We start from the raw sequence: 16,557 nt of genomic DNA, 5'->3' as shown, positions 1-16,557 counted from the left end.
AACGATGAGGTAACCATTTATTCACACATGAATGCAATAAAAGAATGTGAGTAAAGAGCCTATTCCAAGGACTCAACAAAGCGTCACTCATGGTGGCGGGACTCGGACCCCGGCCCAAAGGCGAGTGCCAAGCCACTAGATCACATCTCCACACAATGCCTTTTGATATGATGAGTCACGAATTTTCTACTTTTCTTTTTCCATTCGAAGCAAGGAATATGATTGACGTGTATATATTATATGCAAGTCTGACATTCGAACGCCATTATGGGTCTAGTTTAACTCTCTCCTTACCAGCCCTTTTCAGGATATTCCCCAAAACTTCACACCCAACTAACACAAAAATAGATTTTTTTATCACTCAGAGATAATAGCAGTAAGTTCTTGCAATACATAATTTCTTTAGCAAAACGTGCTCTACAACACACTGTTTATTTTCTTTAAATGTTATGATGTACAAAGTCAATATAAATAAGAAAATTGTTGGTTTCATCGTAACGAATGTGACGATTTTCCTATTGATGGTTAGGGAGGGTTAACATTGTTGTAATGGACAATAATATTTTGCGTCATTTTGTTGTTGTCGAGATTTCCATTACAACAATGAGCCCATAATGAATTGGTTATTAGACCTGCAAATAGGTACATGTCGACTGAGAGCTATCAGTCAATAATAATACAGGTATGTCTACTACTCGAGAACAAAAATATGGAAAAGTAGCGATGGTGTATGCTGCTTGGTTATTCTTACCACAACATACTAAAAATAATGCTGTTTGAGGAGGTGGAAATAGCATTCAAAATCTTGCTAGACAGTCACATCTAGATAGATTATGAGTTAACACTGACACACAATCTATTCGACACTTTAAAAAAAAAATCAACAGAGAAATTTTGAAGTTTCAAAATACTGAAAGTCGGTTATTGTACTATAAGATAAACTTTCAGTCCAAAATAAAAAAAAACCCAAACATGTGTTTTTCACTAACTGATAAATATGCGTTTTTCTCTGACTGATAAAATTGCATTTTTCTCTATTTAATAATGCTTTTTTCTCTGAATGCTAAAAATGCGTTTTTCTCTGGATGTTAAAAATGCGTTTTTCTCTGAATGATAAAAGTGCGACTAAACCTCCATGATTGCTAACATTTATTCCTGTGATAAAAAACAAACAAACAAAAAATCTTGAGCTTTTATATAGAGCAATATCCACTAAACGTGCTCAAAGTGCTTTACAAGGGGTCCCCAGCCAACAGCAACACTTAACATGTAGGACGGAACATAACGCCTGGTAGGCGATATACAATATTTTTTTTCCGACAGAGACATCGCTGTTAACGGCCATGTACTCATTCTATACCTGAGTACAGAGAGAGAATGTGATTAAAGAGCCTTTTCCAAGGACTCAACAACTGTGCCTAATCGGGACTCGAACCCAGGACCTTCCTATTCAAAGGCGAGTGTTATGCCACCCGACCCCACAGCGAGCCGTGATCATCCTTGGTGACTGAACAAAAGATTGAAACAAAAATAACGAGCATAGTCATCCACGGGCAAAAGACATTTCAAAATATATAAAAGTGATGAAAGGTAGGGGTGGGTTTCGTGACTGTAACAGGCGAAATGTTTATTTAGGTTCATTCTTCCAGACGAGAATCTTATCACTGACTCATGCTTACTTACATTCATTTGAGATATAAATTTTATAAATATAGAATATACCAAGTATCTATAATATTCTAAAATATTCTTAAAATTTAATTTACAAGTATATATATATATATATATATATATATTAATATTAATATATAAGTCACAAAACCGTTGCAGTTGGTAAAAGCCTAGGTGCACATATTGGCAGGTCTAATTACCCAACGCAATTATGGGCCTGTTTTAACATTGTTGCAATGGACGATATTATGCATTGGTTTTCATTACAAAAAATAAGCCAACAATGAGTTTGGTTATCAGATCTGCAAATATGAACTCGTCGGTAAAAGTCTGTTTAATTTGATAATGTATTCATTCAGACCTTATAGACAGGGAAAGAATCTTCATACAACGAAACTGTTGATTTCATAGACTGATGTTCATTTCTTACTTTCGCTACTTTGGTTGAATTTGTTAACTGATGTAAGTAAAATAAAAAAAGACAGATCCATTGCTTCCTGAAATCATTATCTGTCTGAATTTGACTCCAAAAATGATGGCTGGTTTTTAAGATTATGATCTTAGCTTTAAAATAATTGTTTTCAGTCGCTCTAATTTACGCCAATGCTAACATTTAAATAACATATGTACTTCAATAATTGTAACATACAAAAGATGATATATTACCAACTCATTGTTATTGTTAGTTTATAGATCTTATCAGATGGAAATATGCCTGATAAATAAGAAATATACGATATAACATCTTTTTTAAAAAGGTTCTAGATTTGGGCCCTTTTTTTCCTCCACACGAAACAAAAAAAAAAGAAATTTAAGTAGCGTGACTGCTCTCATCGAAATTACATTCCGTGATTTAAAACAAACAACAACCGAGAAATAGATATTTAACTAAGAATATATAAACAATTACTCCCCACCCAAAATAATTTCACCAAAATTCATTTGATCTACTAAATTCATAGTAATAATAATGATAATATTGTAAATATTTCATATCTTAAAATAGCCACACTAACAGATCTAAATAATTTTTTAAAATTCTCCATTATCATAGATTTTACATATATCAACTAATTCCTTGTCAATTTCATTGATGTGTCAAACGATAAAAAATAGTATCTTACACGCTATTTGACATAGGAATGCAGGTTCTTGTAGGAATCGGTCTGGTGACGTGGGTGGTTTGGACAAACCTGTGCACCTTGCTAACAATTTCATCTATGTAAGGCCTCTTCCTAGGATCTTCCCTCATGCACTGGTTAACTAGACCCTCCAAACCGTTGAGTGCGCTGCCCGCCACCCGACGAATCTGGTCCAACATGTAACCCAGGCTGTAGATGTCCGACCGCTTGGACGTGTGGAGACCGTAGCGAACTTCGGGAGCGAGGAAGTTGTACTTTCCCATTTGATTCTGGGGGAGTTGAAAGGTCAGGCCTTGTTTGTACGTTGCCATGCCGACGTCAATGTACCTGATGGTTTTCCTGGCTGTATTTTATGGAAATGTTAAACAAAATATATAAATTTTAATTATTCAAATCTTTTATAAGACAATATAATCTAGTATAATATAAAAATATGCATTAAAAATTTTCATAAAACCATGTTTCGTACAAGGGGATAGAATTTACTTGCTACAAACATAATATAATGCCCTCTATTGTAATAACTATTTGTGGCAGCAAATTTTACTCTAGTAGAAGTGAAAAAATACTATTGCTAATGGTGTCTGATGATAGTGACGCCGAGCAAAATAAACATCAGACTGCAAAGCATTCGTTTTTCACATAGTGGTCTTCAGCAGAGAAAGTGAGGAAATTGGCAAAAACGGAGATTGTCAGTGCAATGGTAATGAGGAAAAGATGGAATGGATTGGACATGAATTGAGAAAGGAAAATGGATTTTGATTGTGCTATAGATAGAACGAAGATGACGTCCTTAAGGCCTTTGTTATTGTTTTTTCTTTTGCTGCAATCTGGGTGGCTGTTTTGTTTGACGAGCTTCAGGGTTTAGCTTTTTGAGAGTTTGCCATGCATGACGGAATAACACCGACAGTTTCAATGCTGTGAAATAGATATTCTTCATTTGCTTTATTGCGAAATTACTAGACAGTTTTATAGCAATGTTTTGCAATGCTCTGATTTACATATAGAAATTAATTGTTTTAAAGGATTAAAAAAAAGACAATACCCTACTGAAAATAATTGTAAATGTTATGGAGTGTGAAATTTTGATGTAATTTTGTTCACAAGGTTCTGAAATGGTGAATTCGTGCTTTACATATTATGAAAAAATGTGGTGAACAGTGGGTACTTGTAAGGCTGGTACGTTTTGAATTAAGAGTGACTGGGTTTTTCCTGAGTTTTTAAATGGTGTTAATAATCTACTCATGAATGGATTGATTAGTTGTCTCGGAAAAATGAATTCATAACGTGTTATTTTCTCTTGGATTGGAGTAACATTGCCATCTTTCAATCGAACACGCACACTATTTTAAAAAATATACGCCAAACGCGCTCGCTTTCTTTTTGAAACGAAATATAGTTTTTTAGTAACAACATTTACTAGAAAGGTTCCCAGTTAGCATGTCCTGTAGAGCACTCGCTCCACAAACTAAGGTGACTTGGGACTTGTGTCCATCTTAGTCTTAGGTGCAGTCGATGTTATATTTTCTGTCATACTCCCATTGCCACGTAGCAGCATAAATTAGAGCTTGGCTTGTCAAATCATCTGGTATAATTTTAATTTAATCTTTTTAAATTATCTGTTGGAAAGTTATTTGAGATTGACTCTCGTCTTGTCCACAGGGTGGTTAAACAATCGCATTAGTTTACCGCTACAAACATCGAGAGGTCTGTTAGCTCTGGAGGAATGCGTAATGAATGATCAACCTCTTGTCTGTGTTGCATAACTCTACAAATTAATGTAATATTTGAAAAGAAAATGAGCTTTTATATCGCGCAATGTCCTATAAACGTGCTCAAAGCGCTGTACAATGGGTCCTTAGCCAACATCAACACTTAACATGTAGGACAAAGCATGAAGCCTGTTAAGCGATATTACAATTTTTTCTGACAGAAGCAATGCTGTCACGACCAGGTACTTATTTTACTCATGAGTACAGTGAGATAATGTAAGCAAATTACCTTTTCCAAGGACGCAACTAAGTGCCGCTTAGAGAGGACTCGCAAATAATCTTTTCTAAGGACGCAACTAAGTACCACTTAGATAGGGACTCGAACCCAGGACTTTTTGATCTGAAGGCGAGTGACCACATAGGAGCATATAGGAATTATATAAATAATCAGCGTCTATTCATATTTTTATATATTCATTATCATTATCAAATAAGTTTTTTTACTAACCGCTATTGAGGTCAATCAAGATGTTATCTGCCTTAAGATCGTTGATGAGCACATTCCGACGGTGGATCAACCTTAACCCAGCCACAAGTTGTCCAAGAACGTCCAGCCACTCAACCGTTGTTAGCTCAATCTTCTCCGATAAAACATTAAAAAGCGTTTTGCCGTCTCCGAAATACTCCATAATGATACAATATTCACCGGGTTGCTTTGTTGCATCGAATCGCCTCCTTAAACCATAAAACTTAGGGGTAATGCCAGTTCCTTGCAGAAAGAGAAGCATCCTTGCCTCGTGAATAACGTGGTCGTAGCTGTTAGACTCGTAGAAATCCTTGATCGCTACCTCTATCTCACTGTCAAGCAAGCCGAGATAGACACATCCATAGCTACCACGACCAACCTCCGCCCACTCCCCGTTCTTATCGCAAGCAAATCGGACTCTTCCTTTATCGACTTGAGGAACTTGGATGTCTTCAAGAGACGTAGAATCTGAAACATCTCCACGAGATTCGTCTCTGTGGTATAATCTATGCGCTTTGTCCTTTGCGATTGAAGTTGCGTCGTTGATAAACCTGCTTATAGCTCGGGATCTTTTAAGTTTCGACACCTTCCGTTTGAATGGAGCTCTGCTCCTTTGTAGTGTTTCTCGATAACTATGGCGGGTCTTGGATTCTTTGGCACCTTTGTTCCGTTCACCATGAAACTTGCTGTCCACTAACCCTTTGAGCATTCGGTACCCCAAGTTTTCGATGCTTGTAAGATCGTGTTCATCGTCATCGTCTGTATCTTCATATGAAGAGCTAGAAGCATCTAAAGCATTGATGTGTTGTAACTCACTTTTCCCTTCACAGTTAGAAATCACATTCTTGTTTTTAATCTTAGTAGTTTGAACATCTCCATGCGCTGTTGGGTCTTCCTTAATTGAAGGAGAAACTTTGTTTGTATTGTTTGCGTCAGTGCAATTCTCATTTTTTTCGCTTTTGTTTAGACACCTAAATTGGGCCATATTTTGTTCGTTGCCGCCAACATACTGGACTGCATTCAAATCCTCTACCTCGTCGTCACTTGCGTACCAGTTCATAAAATCTTTTATAGTATTTGGCATGTGTTTTTCATTGCCACCCCCACCGATTTTGAATATTTTTGGCTGACCTCGACCCTTTTCTGACAGTTTTGTGTAGAATGGAAAGGGAATGTTTCTGTCCTCTTGTTCAGAACGATTATTAGAAAAGCACATGGCTTCGGTTGTGTTGTTGAGATTGTTGCTTATTATTTTACTGTATTGCAATTTTAGCTCTCTTTTCATTCCTTGGCAATATTTCAGTAGACAACTACAGTTGCGACATAAGTCGTGCAATTGCATTCGGCTACAATCATCTGCTAAAGAGCAATGTCTGTGGTTACACATGTCCGCCATACGGTGAGGGTTCAGGTAACGAGTGTCCTGGGCATCCACTTCAGATGATCTCGGTGGAAATGGTGTCATGTCTTCCTCAGCAGAATGGTAATCTTCCTCACTTCCATCAAAATTATCATCAATCTCTTCTTTTACAAGATCACCCCGTGACAAGGTATGCATTACATTCCCACTGCTATTCAAATTCTTTCGCGCACAAACGGAAAACTCGTTTTTGTTTCGGAAATGTGACGTTTGGTAAATGGGCTCCGAATGGGGCTCACTATATTTTTTCTCTCTGTTCTTCCAATGTTTCAAATTAGATAAAAACGATCCCCTTTCCCGTGGGTTATTGATTAGTTCGCTTCCGCACAAAGACGGAAGATCCAATACAGCCTCGGAACGATTGATGCCTCGATGTGATGCCACATCAGAGAGACACATGTTGACAAAAGGTACTTTGTCTACGATCATACCATCGTCAGATTCATCACTGCTGTTTGACAGACTTTCATTAGGAGGCGAATCGTAAGACCCATTGTTTGCATTTTGATTCCAGTTCCGGTTGGTAAATGAATGACTTAAGCCATACCTACCAGTATGGGAGGGTCTTGATTTATTTTTCTCATTATGCAAAGACTTTATCCACCTATTATAGAGAATATCGTATTTGGCAGGTTTCGAAGTCTGGTCATTGGCACAATTCAAATGGATGTTGGGATTTGTATCAACGTGAGAGGCTCTCAGCAGCTTCCCCCAGTCGCGACTGACAGTATCTAAAGGTTTAACATACGAATCAGAACTCATCGCATGCTTATCGATATTTATTCTATTTAGCGATTTGAGGAAAAGATTTGCGGCTCTCGCTCCATAGGTAATGTTCTTGTCAATTGTAGACGCCATGTCAGATACATGATGGCCTTCTCTGCAATTTCGAGACCTTGATTCCATTGAAAGATACATTCTCACAAAAGCGTCTGCTGGATCATTCATATATGCTAGAGAATCGTATATTTTAGTCTTCCATGCGTTGATAGGCGGATTTTTACTCCTCATGAATGAGGACTTATAGTCTTTTGATTGGTGGATGGCCGAACTGGATTTTGTGACGGGTATGTGTCCGGTTATGTTAGCAACTCCTAATTTATTGAAAGTCCGATATTCATTCGAAAGGAAAGGAATGTATCCATTTCTTGCCTCTCGAAAATTACGCTTGTCACCCTCTGAGCAGGCCGGTCCACAACGACGTGGTTTGTAGCGCATTGATAGATTAGCAGCTGCCGCTAATGAACCTGCACTGTGACAGTACGTTGGTGACAAAACATTTGTATCTGAGGATATTGCGTTAAGAAAGGTTTGGGATCTACTTTTTCGGTAAGTACATCTTGCTGATTCATCTTGCGGTTTCAACCACTTATCATACCGCGATTCAAGATTTGAAGAGCGAAAGCATTCTATGTTTTGATGTTTTTTTTCAGACCATGTTGGAAAAAAATCGACACTACTTTCCTTTCTTTTATTTCCCGCATTATATCCGCAATTGCTTATCGACCGAGGAGGACACACCTTACTTAGACCGTTTTCTCCACAACATTTCTTCTCTAAATCCCTTGAAAAATATGTGTATGAACGGTTACAATCTGGAACTTGATATTGATCTTTTTTGGGCTCAGTGGTCTCATAATAGGGACCGTTATCCACATCCGACGAGTGCCTGCATTCTACTTTGGAATGTTCGTTTTTTTGTAAACATGTTTGCTGACATGCACCTTTTGGTTTCTGGTTGCAATCTTGGCATCTCTTGCAATTGCTTGGATTTGTTTTATTGATATGAGACAAATTTCGATCCTGTATTATGTCTTTGCACGGGATCTCCTGGCTTGAGAGACAACCACAGGAATCACTAGAGCAGGAAATGCCTTTGAATTGTATCTTACAGCATTGCGAACTAAAGGGCCCGGTGTTGCAGAAATCAACAGATGAACCTTTCAATGAAGACTTTCTCACATTCTCACATTCCTTGCTAATTGCTGACCAGTCAAAGCGCGACACAAGCTTCCCTATCTCTTGGCGTAACTTTGCTTTCACCCAGTTCAAAAGAGATTCTTCATTCCAAGATTCTTCTTCATTGTCAATTCCTTTGCACCAGTCGTTATTTTCCGGTTTAGCTTGGCTGCAGTCAACAATTGGACTTTGGTTGACGTTGTTGCTACTTGCATAGTTGATACCACATTCAAAAATATTACTACTCATTGTATTATATGTTTCATAATAAACCTTTTCAATAGCGTATTCTATTTCTTTTTCAAGGCATTCCTTAACAAATTGTGAAGGATTGAAACTATTTTCGTCGGGAAAACTAATCTCATCTTTTGGTTTGTGCTTTAGCGACAGTCTGCTCTTTTTACGACGATAAGTTTTTTCTTTTAAAGGACAATATGTATATTCAGTTTTAGCTATATCATCCATGTGAGAGCAAAACGAAGAGTGGTCGCTTCCATTCAACATTTCAATATCAGCAGCCTGCTCAGCTTGAACCTGCTCATTACAAAGGTCAAAGTCGAGCTCGTGGTTGACAAAATAACTTGTATACGAACGAGAACTCACACACTCAACGTCCTTTCCTAAAGAATCAGTGTTACCGGCAAAGGAATAATCTGCCGGACTAAGAAAGGGATCGTGGAAAGATTCGTTGTTAACAAATAGCTTTTTATCAAACGGAAAGTCAGAGGAATTGTGTTGGAGGTGCTTGAAATCAGTAGAGTCTGACGTGGATTGACTGTCTAAAGTGTAGTCGTCATTGTATAGCTCATTTCTTTCTTTTTCTAATTTATCAAATCGCAAGTAATCAAGATCTTCATTGCTGAACAGTGAAGTTTTCCTGCTGTTTTTCTCAAATTCGCGCAGTCTCTTAAAATACCTATCTTGAGACTTACTCTGGACAACGGAATTGATCAAATTTGAAGCTAGACTTAATACGTCACTATCTTTGTCTTCACTTTTTACGCCATTTTCGAAATTCCCTGTCTCTGTTGATGAATTGGGAGAGTATAGTTTATCTCTTTGTGCGTCGTAAGAATGCAATTCACAGGCCGTTATTTTTAAATGTGAAAAATCTTTTGGTAGATTCACTTGTGTTCCTACATCATGTTTGTTAGGAATTAATGATATTGAATCCGCACTCTTGTCTTCAAAATCTTCATTCAAGCAAAGACTTGTACTGTCAATAGATTCTTCATTGCTAGTAAAGTCAGCACTAGAGAGACGAAATGTTTTAAATGGGGGTATTTTTGCCATAGTCGATGCATACATCAGAGCACGATAGCTGTTCTCTCTAATTTTCTCGCAAACAATTTTAGGATCATCCTTGGTCGCCTCCGAGGGATCAATAAAGTCCCCTATTGAAAACATTTCCTTGTGTTGAGGTTGTACTATGTTTGGGATCAATCTGATATGATCAAGATCAACAGTTTCAGTCATTGGCTCATTTTTAGATAAAGATAGGAGATTTGCATTGAACGTTTTGATAGCTTCCTTAATTCCATTGCTGTAGCATGTTTGCCCTTGATCACATTCTTCTTGATTAGTCAATGATGACTGATTATTGTTTCCGGAAGCCGAAGCATTTTTGTCTTTTGGCCAGAAAATAATTGATTGGTCGGATGTAATATCATCAAAATCGGTGTCAAAGAGAGAACTATTCTCTTTTGACTGCACGCTGGCATTTATTTGTCGATCTGTCTTTCTCTTGTAAATCATATCCTCATCGAACAAGGTTTTTCCAAAGTTATGGATCTCGTCAAACTCAGCCTGAACTTGAGATGTTGTCATGGATGTTGCTATATCACTGGAATAAAAATGATGCCCTGTTCCTACAACATTTTTAACATAGACTTCATTGTCATCAAAATATCCTGTTGGCGATTTTTGCGATTCACCGGTACGTATTGAAATTGGCTGCTCAGGTGTAATAATTTGCTGGAATTGGTCAATCTTCTGTTCTGGAAGCAGTCTCATCCTCATGTGATCTTGATATTTCTCCGGGAATTCTATCTTCCCAAGACCTGAAACTAGTTTACCACTTTCTGTTTCACTTGGAAGATCAATCATTTTCTGGGACATTGTTAAGTTTCTACCTTCTTTCATTCCCAGCATACTCTCGTGATGTGGATTAATGCAGTGCATCCTATCGGGAATATATATTGGTTGTGAAAAGGAGGTTCCTTTATCAGAATCGCTCTCGGGATGTTTGCGTCTGTTTGACGTTCTGTCTCTAGCTTCACATCGTCGTGAAACAAAATCTCTATGAGAAGGTTCCTGAGGATAATCATCGTGACTGCGGCATTCCATTTTAATCTTCATGTTTTGAAAACAAATTTCGGTGTTTTTTAACTTATCAGGTTTTTTGAGAATGATTCTGCCTCTGAGTTTGGGTGGTGGTTCATGGAAGCCGGTGTCTCCTGCATCACAGCAGTCGCTAGAGTAGCCTCCATGGGAATCATATTCACTTCTATCTATTTCTGTTGTTTCAGAACCTTCTGATTCACAAGACACAGTGCAAGAATCTTCATTGTCATGGCCTGTTATAGTTGTTTCAGATGCTATTTCTCTCTCCTCACGTTGATGTCCGTCACATGATTTTGTTGCAGTTTGCTCTTGTGTCTGAGATTCATCTGTTGACAAACGACTGTATAGTACATTAGATCCCTCTATGCAATCCGTCGCTGTCGTACTGCCCGATTCATTGCTACTTTTCTCGGGTTTCCATCTTGCCGAATGATCTGACTTAGTGCTTAACTGCTTTGACCTCGATCGATCCGATTCCCCAGCATTTGAACATCGACTTGAATACTTTGAAAAGGACGCCGAACGCTTGTAATATCTAGGACTTGTTCTTCTCCCCCGAGTTATCACTCTTTCAGCATCTGGATAATTTCCCGAGAGACGACTTTGTTTGCTTTGGGACACGTAAGATTTAGGATAGGTTCGTCGGGTTGCGCTCGGTGTCCTGGTATATTGCATATTACCAGCTTTGCATTTAACGAGCATGTCCTCTATCCATTTACATTCATCAAAATCAGCCGGGGAAAAACCATGACATTTTGGGATTCCAGATATCCGGTTTTGTTCAACTCTTTGGAGATAATGAGATTTTCGTGGAGATAAAACGTCATCCTGTACAGAGCGGCTTGTTGAATGTTCTGCAGAACGGTGTCGGAAATGGGACTGGCTACTTTTCTGCAATCTGGATTTTCGAGAGTTGCAAGGCAAAGCAGTGCTGAAGCCGTTGACGTGCGCTGATTTATGCTCTTGTTCTTTATTACATATACCATGGATACGTGGTGGGCTACTCATTTGACTCTCACCGCCGCTTGTGGAATTCAGGAATGATTGTGGTTTCCTGTATTCGCTACTAACACGATGATCCACTGTTGAACACGGCGAGGACAAAGGACTCTCATAGCACTTTCTACCTAATGGACGAGAACTGGCTGATCTCTCGGATTTGAATTCTCTCAAATATCCACTACCTCTGCTGCTTTTAGATCGTAAAATGACATCGTGGTCTGATGGGGACCTTGCCTTTATTGAACCTCGAAAATTTTCACCATATGATTGATTGAAAAAGCAGGGAGGACTGCCTCTGCATGATTCCTTGAAAGGCTCCTGTGGGATACTGCCATATGATTGTTTTACAGAGCCTGGTGGATAAGAGCCATGTGATTGCTTCATTGAACCTTCGTGAATAATACCATATGTTTGTTTTACGGAACCAGATGGGTAAGTACCATATGACTGCTTCATTGATCTTTCTTGAACACTGCCATATGATTGTTTTACGGAACCGGATTGGCAAGAACCACATGATTGCTTCATTGAACCGTCGTGAATACTGCCATATGATTGTTTTACGGGTGGATAAGTATCATATGGCTGCTTTATTGAACTTTCTTGAATACTGCCATATGATTGTTTTACGGATCCGGATGGGTAAGTACCATATGACTGCTTCATTGAACTTTCTTGAATACTGCCATATGATAGTTTTATGGAGCCGGATTTGCAGGAGCCACATGATTGCTTCATTGAACCCTCGTGAATACTGCCATATGGTTGTTTTATGGAACCGGATTGGCAAGAACCACACGATTTCGTCATTGAACCGTCGTAAATAGTGCCATATGATTGTTTTACAGAACCGGATGGGTAAGTACCATATGATTGCTTCATTGAACTTTCTTGAATACTGCCATGTGATTTTCTTATGGAACCAGATTGACAAGAACCACATGATTGCTCTATCGAACCTCCTGGAATGGTGTTATAGGATTGTTTAATGGATTCTGGGGATAGAGTATGAATCGAGCGCTTAAAAGACCCCGATAAATTTGTGGTGTTTGATTGTTTTGTAGACTCTTGGCGATAACTTGTATGAGACCCTGAAATCGTTGTCTCATGACTTTGCCTGTCACTAGCTCGGAAATCACGATCGGCGACGTCATTGAGAATGTTGCTATACAAATGTCTTGGAGATTCTCCAGCACTAGTCTTTTTGCAACACCCGGGAGCGGCATCTCCGTGAAATTCAGCGGAACATGGCTGGGATACAATGGAACTATATTTTGATAACTTTGCCAAAGATAGACTGCATTCTGGTGAGCATACAGATGTGGAATCGAACATACGTCTATCTGGCGATGCTAACCCATTTTCGTGGATCATTTCACTGTCTTTAGTGCGGCTCTTTTGACTCTCATGTCCTTCACTCTTTTTGCTTGAACTGCGCTTTGTTAATTTTAACTCTTCAGAGCCATCATACACCGTATCCGTTGATTTTTTACTTAACAACTCTTCTCGACTGTCCGAAGCAGACTGATCATACACTTCTTCAAGCTTTTCATGTCCACTTAGAATGCTCGACTTTCGCTCCTCACTCTCTGTGTTTCGTGTGCTTCTACGGTCTGTTCTTTGAGACTCGTTATCAATGTCTCGAGTACTTCTTGTGCTTGCTTTTCGAAACCCACTCTCAATGTCCTGGGTACTTCTTGTGCTCGGTTTGCGCGATTCATCATCCAGATTCTGTGTCCCCCCAGTGCTTGATTTCCGTGATACAGAAATGTTGTCATGTGAACTTGCAATACTTTCCTTGCGCAAACCACTCACTATGTCCTGTGTATATCTAGAGCTTGGTTTGTCAGATTCATCAGCCATATCCTGTAGACTTCTAGTGCTTGATTTCCTCGACTCAGCAATATTGTCACGTGAACTTGCAGTACTTTGTTTTCCAGAACCACTCACTATATCCTGTGGACCTTTCGAGCTTGGTTTGCTAGATTCATCATCAATGTACTCTGTACTTTTGGTGCTTGTTTTCCTTGACTCACCAGTGGTGTCTCGTGAGCCTCTGGTACTTTGTTTACGAGAACTATCCTCTCCGTCCTGCACACTTTGTACACTGGGGCCACGCGAATAGACTTCTGTCTCTTGCGCACTTTGACTGCGTGAGTCATCCCCTAATTCCTGAACATTAGCCGAGCTTGACCTACTTATCTGTTCTTTCTCTTGAACACTCCGTGTACTGGATTTACGCGAGGAAGACTCCACTTCCGGTATATTTTGAAAGCTTTGTCTTTGAGAATCTTCGCTTATTTCTCGTGTGCTTCTAATGCTTTGCCTACGTGAGTCACGCTCTGTTTCGTGTTTACTTTGAATAGTTGTTTTACCGGAACCACTATCTAAAAGTTGATAATTTTGATCGCTTGTATTACGCGAGCTACGCTCTTTACCATGTGAACTTTGAATGCTTGGTCGACGCGATTCTTGTTCTATTTCATTTTCACTTTGAATGCTAGACTTCCGAAGATCATCCTCCGTTTGCTGCCAACTTACAACACTTGATTGACGCCGATCTTCTTCTGTTTGTTTTGAACTTCTATTGCTCGATTTAAGGGAATCCCGTTCTGTTTGTTGAGTAACTCGAATGCTTGCCCTACCCTGATCATCCGACTCTTCTTCACCTACCTCTACTTCCCCCACCTCCTCCTCATTCATATCATGTAATATTTTAATGCCTGATGATCTTGAGCCTTGAATACTTGTTTTGCTTATCATTTCAGCACTGGGTCTGCGTATCCCTTTAATGCTCTCTCTATCCAGCGTTTGATTGCTGGTTTGTACCGATTGACTCACAGTTTTCTTATTTTGGAGGGAAGATCTACGTATTTCCTCCAGTTTTTCAACACTTTCTTTTGCATCTTGAATAGACTTTATAGACGATCTTTTCCTGCCACCATCGCTCGATCTTTTCCCGTTACTCTCTCTTTTACCATTGCTGTCCCTCTTACCTTTGGCTTCCCGTTTCGTATCTTTTTTAGACGTTTTAGCTTGCCTACTATGGTCCTCGTCCTGACCACTTTCGTCCGGGGTCATTGTGTCCACTTGACTATCCGTGTCGTCATCATCTCTCTTTCTCGCCTTTCGCAGTTTTTCTTCTTTTCTCAGAAGGCACGTCGTGGTTGATTCTGAGCATGACACTTCTTCTGGACATATCCACCTATTGAGTAACGAATAAAAGGTATGAATGTGGGGAAGGGATGTGGAGCTAGCTGTAATATATATATATATATATATATATATATATATATATATATATATATGTGTGTGTGTGTGTGCACTCACATACCCTCAGAGAGGAGAGAGAGAGAGAGAGAGAGAGAGAGAGAGAGAGAGAGAGAGAGAGCACGCCAATTGGTTTAGATACTCGCTCACTATATAAATTAAAACAAACTCAAGAGAGTTTGATTTGCTTTAAATATGCGTGGACGTATAAAGTTTTTCAAAACTTTATCAACATGTAAATTCTAAGATTTTTAGGATTTTTAGGAGTGCCTTTTGCTTGATAAAAATTGAATATAGTGTCAATAGATTGTTTACATTTTTTCCTGACGTTTTAAAATGAGGTCCACATCGAACCATGTATGCATTTTGGAAGAGTTGTATTCCTTAGAAAGAAAGAAAGGTAGACAGTAATAAAATAAATAAATATATATATATATATATATATATATATATATATATATATATATATAATAAATAATAATAATAATATTAATATAATAATAAATGGCATTTATATAGCGCTTTACCCCGTTGTCACAGGCTCTAAGCGCTTTACAGTGATATAAAACAAAACATATTACAGTGAGACAAGTGTGAAGGAAACGTGATACGAATTCAATTTAACAACAACAAAATATGAAAATAATATTGCAACATTATGACGTAAAAAGATAAAACTTTAAGCGAGATTTGAACGTTGTCAACGAATCCGAGCATCTCACGTGTGACGGGAGAGAGTTCCAAAAATGGGGGGCCAAAAATTGAAAAGACTGTTCACCTATTTTACGCAATGGCTTAGGTTTGACAAGGATTGATTGGTCATTGCTTGACCTCAAGTTTCTATTGGGGACATATATGTTTAGAAGGTCTTTAATATAGGAGGGACTGTTCGTGCTCAGGGATTTGTAGACAACAGTACAAATCTTATAGGCAACTCTTTTTTCAACAGGAAGCCAATGTAACTCACGGAGAAGAAGAGTTGCTGACGGGTATTTTTTGTTATTGCGTACAATGAGCCTGGCTGCGTTATTTTGAGCAACCTGAAGTTTGCTTATTTTGTCTTTAGCTAAATTCGCCCAAAGGGAGTTACAATAGTCCAATTTAGATAAAACCAGGGAATTAATTAAAAGTTCTGTTATATGCTTCGGTATTAAATTACGAATTTTGCTTATTTTTTTTTTCATTTCTATGTACATAGATTGTATGGGGTTATTCACGTGGCTTGTCATGGAAAGATCTTTATCAATGATGACGCCAAGGTTTTTTGCTTTATTTGAAAATTCTATTGTGCTATTTCCGAGAGTAATAGGTGATTTATTTGCCTGTTTAAGGATACTCAGCCTTCCACACATTAAAATCTCAGTTTTACTATCATTTAATTTTAACTTATTGTGGTACATCATAGATTTAATCTCATTAAAACAGCTCGTAATTCGTTGTATATATATATATATATATATATATATATATATATATATATATATATATATATATATATATATATATATAGAG

At 38.3% G+C, this 16,557-nt stretch overlaps 1 protein-coding gene across 1 annotated transcript in view; it reads right to left on the bottom strand.

Annotated features, from left to right (window-relative positions):
• Positions 1 to 394: 394 nt before the first annotated feature.
• The window catches only part of LOC144970512 (uncharacterized), a 23,539-nt gene continuing 7,376 nt past the window's right edge, over positions 395 to 16,557 (bottom strand). The window contains exons 3-4 of the mRNA XM_078910234.1: positions 5,034 to 14,980; positions 395 to 3,156 (exon numbers count right to left, since the gene is read on the bottom strand). Coding sequence (XP_078766360.1) covers positions 2,792 to 3,156; positions 5,034 to 14,980 — 10,312 coding nt within the window. The 3' untranslated portion in view covers positions 395 to 2,791. The remainder of the gene's footprint in view (positions 3,157 to 5,033; positions 14,981 to 16,557) is intronic.

The sequence above is a fragment of the Berghia stephanieae genome, chromosome 4 (genome assembly GCF_034508935.2).
Source record: "Berghia stephanieae isolate SIO BIC M18660-M18661 chromosome 4, UCSD_Bste_1.3, whole genome shotgun sequence".
In the NCBI taxonomy this organism is placed as follows: domain Eukaryota; kingdom Metazoa; phylum Mollusca; class Gastropoda; order Nudibranchia; family Aeolidiidae; genus Berghia; species Berghia stephanieae.
The sequence above is the reverse complement of the archived record's forward strand: the minus strand, read 5'-3'. Positions and strand labels throughout refer to the sequence as shown.